General features: G+C 44.6%; 1 protein-coding gene across 1 annotated transcript in view; it reads right to left on the bottom strand.

Annotated features, from left to right (window-relative positions):
* Positions 1-7,500, bottom strand: part of LOC128684319 (chondroitin sulfate N-acetylgalactosaminyltransferase 1-like) — a 32,247-nt gene that overhangs the window by 10,527 nt on the left and 14,220 nt on the right. The window contains exons 7-8 of the mRNA XM_053770482.2: positions 7,221-7,347; positions 6,295-6,373 (exon numbers count right to left, since the gene is read on the bottom strand). Of these exons, the coding sequence (XP_053626457.2) occupies positions 6,295-6,373; positions 7,221-7,347 (206 nt within the window). The remainder of the gene's footprint in view (positions 1-6,294; positions 6,374-7,220; positions 7,348-7,500) is intronic.

A 7,500-nucleotide genomic window follows, 5' to 3' on the forward strand; every position in this document is an offset into this window, starting at 1 on the left:
ATGGGAGGAAGAAAGGGCAAAATCAGTGTTTATCCATGGGCTTCAGGAGAGAGAGGAAAGGACACACACTGAAAGGCAGCAGGAAGAAAGAAAGGAGATTGAGAAAATCATCACGGAAATAGGTGAAGAGATGGACGAGATTGTAAATTTTCAGAGAATAGGGGGGTACTCGAAGGGGAGAAACCGACCAATCAAGCTGATTCTCAGGACGGAAACAGTGCGGAACAGGATCCTCCAAGAGAAACCACGATTGAAATACTCGGAAGAGTACAAGAGGGTGTTCCTAGACAGAGACAGAACAAAATCAGAACGACAGCAGCTGAGGGAGAGGACAAAAAAGCGAAAGGAGCTAGGAAAAGAGACAAGGAGGGAACCAGCAGAGGTCAGTCAGAGCAGAACAGAACAGCAAGGGCAAGCACACACACAACTACTCTCAGAACCATACAACCTATCACACCATCCCAACACACACTACAATCCATACCCACAGCCTCCACCCAACACCGAGCTATAGAATCCCACAGTATGCCACCAGGTCTCCCACCCTCACAGGCCCCCCAAACCACAGTGTTGGAAAGGAAACTGAAGGTATGGTACACAAACGCTGATGGAATAAGAAATAAGTGGGAGGAGTGGCATGAAAGAGTCAAAGAAGCATCACCGGACATCATAGCTCTCACAGAAACCAAGCTTACAGGTATGATAACAGATGCCATCTTTCCAACGGGATACCAAATCCTGAGGAAAGACAGAGGGAACAGGGGGGGTGGAGGAGTGGCGTTGCTGATCAAAAATCGCTGGAATTTTGATGAGCTGGAGAGAGGAGACAGCGGAGAAGAAAGTGATTACATAGTGGGAACACTTCACTCTGGAGGTCCCAAGGTGGTAATAGCAGTGATGTATAACCCACCACAGAACAGCAGGAGGCCAAGGCAAGAGTACGACGAGAGCAATAGAGCGATGGTTGACACACTGGCTAGAGTGGCCAGAAGAGCTCATGCATGCAGGGCAAAGCTCCTGATCATGGGTGACTTTAACCACAAGGAGATCGATTGGGAGAACTTGGACCCACATGGGGGCCAAGATACATGGAGGGCTAAGATGATGGAGGTGGTACTGAAAAACTTCATGTGCCAACACGTAAGGGACACTACAAGAGAGAGAGGAGAGGATGAACCAGCAAGGCTGGACTTAGTATTCACCTTGAGTAGTGCAGATATCGAGGACATCACATATGAAAGACCCCTTGGGGCCAGTGACCATGTGGTTTTAAGCTTCGAATACACAGTAGAGCTACAAGTGGAGGGAGAAGCAGGAAGGCCAGGACGAATGAAGCCAAACTACAAGAAAGGGGACTACACAGGAATGAGGAACTACCTGAACGGGGTTCAGTGGGACAGAGAACTGGCAGGGAAGCCAGTTAATGAGATGATGGAATATGTAGCAACAAAATGCAAGGAGGCTGAGGAGAGGTTTGTACCCAAGGGTAACAGGATTAATGAAAAAGCCAGGATGAGCCCATGGTTTACCCAAAGGTGCAGGGAGGCAAAAACCAAGTGTGCTAGGGAATGGAAGAAATATAGAAGGCAAAGGACCCAGGAGAATAAGGAGAACAGTCGTAGAGCCAGAAACGAATATGCACAGATAAGAAGGGAGGCCCAAAGACAATATGAAAATGACATAGCAGCGAAAGCCAAATCTGACCCGAAACTGTTGTACAGCCACATCAGGAGGAAAACAACAGTCAAGGACCAGGTAATCAGGCTAAGGAAGGAAGGAGGAGAGACAACAAGAAATGACCGTGAAGTATGTGAAGAACTCAACAAGAGATTCAAAGAAGTGTTCACAGAGGAGACAGAAGGGACTCCAGAAAGACGGAGAGGTGGGGCACACCACCAAGTGCTGGACACAGTGCACACAACCGAGGAAGAAGTGAAGAGGCTTCTGAGTGAGCTAGATACCTCAAAGGCAATGGGGCCAGATAACATCTCCCCATGGGTATTGAGAGAGGGAGCAGAGGCGCTATGTGTACCCCTAACAACAATATTCAATACATCTATCGAAACAGGGAGATTGCCTGAGGCATGGAAGACAGCAAATGTAGTCCCAATCTTTAAAAAAGGAGACAGACATGAAGCATTAAACTACAGACCAGTGTCACTGACATGTATAGTATGCAAAATCATGGAGAAGATTATCAGGAGAAGAGTGGTGGAACACCTAGAAAGGAATGATCTCATCAACAGCAGCCAACATGGTTTCAGGGACGGGAAATCCTGTGTCACAAACCTACTGGAGTTCTATGACATGGTGACAGCAGTAAGACAAGAGAGAGAGGGGTGGGTGGATTGCATTTTCTTGGACTGCAAGAAGGCGTTTGACACAGTTCCACACAAGAGATTGGTGCAAAAACTGGAGGACCAAGCAGGGATAACAGGGAAGGCACTACAATGGATCAGGGAATACTTGTCAGGAAGACAGCAGCGAGTCATGGTACGTGGCGAGGTGTCAGAGTGGGCACCTGTGACCAACGGGGTCCCGCAGGGGTCAGTCCTAGGACCAGTGCTGTTTCTGGTATTTGTGAACGACATGACGGAAGGAATAGACTCTGAGGTGTCCCTGTTTGCAGATGACGTGAAGTTTATGAGAAGAATTCACTCGATCGAAGACCAGGCAGAACTACAAAGGGATCTTGACAGGCTGCAGACCTGGTCCAGCAATTGGCTCCTGGAGTTCAATCCCACCAAGTGCAAAGTCATGAAGATTGGGGAAGGGCAAAGAAGGCCGCAGACGGAGTACAGTCTAGGGGGTCAGAGACTACAAACCTCACTCAAGGAAAAAGATCTTGGGGTGAGTATAACACCAGGCACATCTCCTGAAGCGCACATCAACCAAATAACTGCTGCAGCATATGGGCGCCTAGCAAACCTCAGAACAGCATTCCGACATCTTAATAAGGAATCATTCAGGACCCTGTACACCGTGTATGTTAGGCCCATATTGGAGTATGCGGCACCAGTTTGGAACCCACACCTAGCCAAGCACGTGAAGAAACTAGAGAAAGTGCAAAGGTTTGCAACAAGACTAGTCCCAGAGCTAAGAGGTATGTCCTACGAGGAGAGGTTAAGGGAAATCAACCTGACGACACTGGAGGACAGGAGAGATAGGGGGGACATGATAACGACATACAAAATACTGAGAGGAATTGACAAGGTGGACAAAGACAGGATGTTCCAGAGATTGGACACAGTAACAAGGGGACACAGTTGGAAGCTGAAGACACAGATGAATCACAGGGATGTTAGGAAGTATTTCTTCAGCCACAGAGTAGTCAGTAAGCGATGTAGTGGAGGCAGGATCCATACATAGCTTTAAGCAGAGGTATGATAAAGCTCACGGCTCAGGGAGAGTGACCTAGTAGCTATCAGTGAAGAGGCGGGGCCAGGAGCTCGGACTCGACCCCCGCAACCTCAACTAGGTGAGTACAATTAGGTGAGTACACACCTCCTGCATGATAGAATGATGATAGAAGGACTCACTGGTGTCAATCTCCCTGAGCCTTAAGTCCATAAAATTTAGCTGAAGTTCTTTTCGTATTATTGTTCTCAAACTACTACCTGACAAGCCAAGATTGTAATCTACTCCCTCTTTGAAAGCATACAGCTTAGCCAATTTATCAGTTCTATCATGCATCTGAAGACCAATGTGAGATGGAATCTACAGCATGTGCACTCTGACTCCACTGTCCACAATCCTACCATACCTGTGTCTGGCTTCTGAGTATTCAGAACTACTTAGAGCTGCCACTGCAACCTCTTGGTACTCTAAACCCAACAAACTTCCATAATAATCATACCTCCTTCAAAAACCATACTTATTACAATGATTCTAAACTTCGTACACTGAAACGTACTGCTCGCAGACTAGGCCTAGCCTATAGAAAACATCGTACCCCTGGAATGCTGAGGCTCTTCCAAACTGCCCTTGCTGCTGCCAGAGAGCGTATGACAGAGCTGCGGCAAACCGACTGGGAAAAATTTGTCAACGGTCTTAATGCTCACACCCCACTTAGCCGGGTGTGGAGGGACATAAATAGAATTAAGGGTAACCGAACTGGGCAGATCGCGCACCCTCATCCCTTGCATAGGGCGAATGAGTTAGTCAGTGCTTGGGCTGCTACATCTAGCTATGACAATCTTCCCAGTACCACACAGGCAAAATTAAATGACAAATATGATGCAAGGGAGAGACTTGTTTGCTTTATGCTCAGTAAGGCAGATGATTGCAACATTCCTTTCACTAATTATGAACTTGATGCAGCGCTAACTAAGGGCAACTCCACGTCGCCTGGTGAGGATGGTATTACTTACAACATACTCAGATTGCTGTGTCGAGTACCAGGTAATCCATTACTTGAATTATATAACATGAGCTATGTAACTGGGGAGCTCCCTCAATCTTGGACCAACAGCCTCATCATTCCAATTCCTAAGCCCAATCAACAAAATGCATTTCGCCCAATATCTCTTACTAGCTGCTTGTGTAAAACATTTGAGAGAATGATTCTTAATCGTCTCATGTACAGAATCAAACAATTTTTGTCTCCCCGGTTACATGGTTTCATGCATGGAAGGAGCGTGCATCATTGCATAGCCACCTTTCTCACCCTGCACACTGACAGCTCCTACACTACCTTCCTTGACCTTAAATCCGCTTTCGATGTAGCCAACCGACATGTAATAATTAGTGAACTTGCCAGAATGGATGTTGGAGGATGGCTTCTCCGCTGGATTAAAGGCTACCTGTCCAACAGAAAATCGTCTGTGTTGTTCCAGGGACATAGAAGTGTAACTAAAGACTTTGAATTAGGAACACCACAGGGAGGTGTGCTCAGTCCCACACTGTTCAATATTCTAATTAATGCATTACTTAATGCTATGCCTAGTCAGCCCCATAATTATGTGATTAGTTTTGCTGATGATATAATGATTCACACCACCGGATTCTCCAACACCCAAAACATTCTTAATCATGTACTAGCCTCGTGTCAGGACCTGGGGTTGATAATCTCTACTGATAAAACAAAGATACTCAATAGGCGTCCTCCTCGACAGAGAGGCACAGTTCGTCAGATCCAGTTGCATGATGGGTCTCTTCTAGAATATGTAAGCAGATACAGGTATCTAGGCTTTGAGGTTCCACTACTTGGACCTGTTGTAACAAGACTTTGTCGCCAATACAAAGAACGACTAAGAGCACTTAGAGTTGTGGCAGGGCTTCACTCCAGGTATGGTGCTAATGTTAAAATTGTGAAAATGATGTATCTTGCTTATATTAGATCATTGGTTGATTATGCTGCGCCACTACTTGCTCTTGTGTCTGACTGGAAGCTTGGAGGGCTGGAAAAACTGCAGAACGAAGCAATGAGGATCATCCTAGGATGCCCTCTTACTGCCAAAATTTTAAATATGCAAAAAGAACTTGATATTCCAAGCATCAGAGATCGTGTTACCGAAAGAAATATCCTAATTGGGGTTAATATGCTCAGGCAAGCTCATTCAAACCCCTGCACAGAAGCCCTCCAAACTTTCCTCAGCACTGGTGAACACTCCTCCAGATGGATCGAAAAGACTGGAACCGACCTCCGCATGAATCAGTTACATGATCTATGTCAAGTAAGGCAACAGCGGCACTTCTCCGCTCCATGGAATATTACCCCATTCCAAACTACCATTCCTCCATTTCCCCCCAAACTACTTCTTAAATCACAACCAAAACTTCGCCTTGAAGCCAAACATGAGGCCTTAAGCTGTATTGATAACTTAGTCACACAGCACACACTCTCGCAAATTATTTACGTTGATGGTTCTGTTCACCAATCCACTGGTGCAGCTGGTAGTGCTGCTGTTGTCGTACAGAGTGATGGCTCTCTTAAAGAAATTGGAGCACGCATCAATAATTGGGCCTCTACCCTTCAGACAGAACTGTTTGCCAAACTCCTTGCACTGAAATGCATCTATGTATCAAAGATTGACAGTTTAATTGTAACTGATTCTCTGTCATCCATAAATGCTCTCAACTCATTAAGCATAAATTGTGGCATGCTTGTGAGAGAGAGAGAGTCAGGAACATTTACCATTTTCTCCTGACGAATAAAACCCAACACTTCTTAGTCTCTCCCAGGCTTTATATCCAACTGTTAACCCCAGTTCCTGGGATCAAAAGCTCTGACCGCCATCAATTACCAACATAATATCACTGATAATATCTCAACAAATGACCTTGTTAACCTACCCTTAAGCAGGTGTGAGTATCTAGGGCGTTCTGGCAGCTCTTGGGATGGTAGAGGTGGAAGAGGCCTGGATCCAGGGAGCTGTGATGGCAAGCAACAGGTTAGTGAAGGCTGCAAAACAACTTTCTCCTGAGAGAATTGTCTTTTTTGACTATTTAACCAACTGGAGCCTTTGGTCACGTGACCCCAGACCTTTCCAATAATAATAATAATAATAATAATAATAATAATAATAATAATAAAAATAATAATAATAATAATAATAATTAATAATAATAATAATTAATAATAATAATAATAATAATAATAATAATAATAATAATTAATAATAATAATAATTAATAATAATAATAATAATAATAATAATAATAATAATAATAATGTTTATTTCTAAAATACAAGGTTAAACTTATACAGACCATAGCTGACATCAATGACATACTACTATATAGAAAATCCCTTGTTAAGCATTTCCCGCAATTTTGTCCCAGGATGCGACCCACACCAATCCACTAACACCCAGGTACCTATTTTACTGCTAGGTGAACAGGGACAGCAGGTGTCTTAAGAAAACACGTCCTTATGTTTCCACCCCTACCGGGGATCGAACCACAGACCTAAGTGCGTGAGCTGAGTGCGCTACCAACTCAGCTACGGGGCACCTAGAGACTAGGGTGATACTGGAGGGTAATGCCTTCTGTATAGTGGTATGCTGACGGTGGATCGAGCCTCCAGACATTGAATGATTCAAATGAAATTAGGTACTCAAATGACAATAATAATTTCTATAGACTTGGTTCTCAAGCAGGGGGCCGCGGCCCCCTTAAATTAAATATAATGTGACATACGAGAGAGAGAGAGAGAGAGAGAGAGAGAGAGAGAGAGAGAGAGAGAGAGAGAGAGAGAGAGAGAGAGAGAGTTAACTCACCGTATCACCTTGTAGGTGTTAAGTCTGGCTAGCTTTCTCAAGATGGTGAGGTCTTCACCACCCCAGGAGGTCCTGTTTGGGATGGGACCCATCTTCAAGACGTCATCCTTGTATATACACACCATCCCTGGGTGGTGGGCCAGCGTCCACTAATTAATAATAATAATAATAATAATAATAATAATAATAATAATAATAATAATAATGTGTTAAGCATCCCTATCACTCTTACCCTCAGACTCTTGCCCTCTCATTCTAGCCCTCTCTTGCCCTCTCATTC

This window comes from Cherax quadricarinatus, chromosome 4, assembly GCF_038502225.1.
Source record: "Cherax quadricarinatus isolate ZL_2023a chromosome 4, ASM3850222v1, whole genome shotgun sequence".
NCBI classification, from domain to species: Eukaryota; Metazoa; Arthropoda; class Malacostraca; order Decapoda; family Parastacidae; genus Cherax; species Cherax quadricarinatus.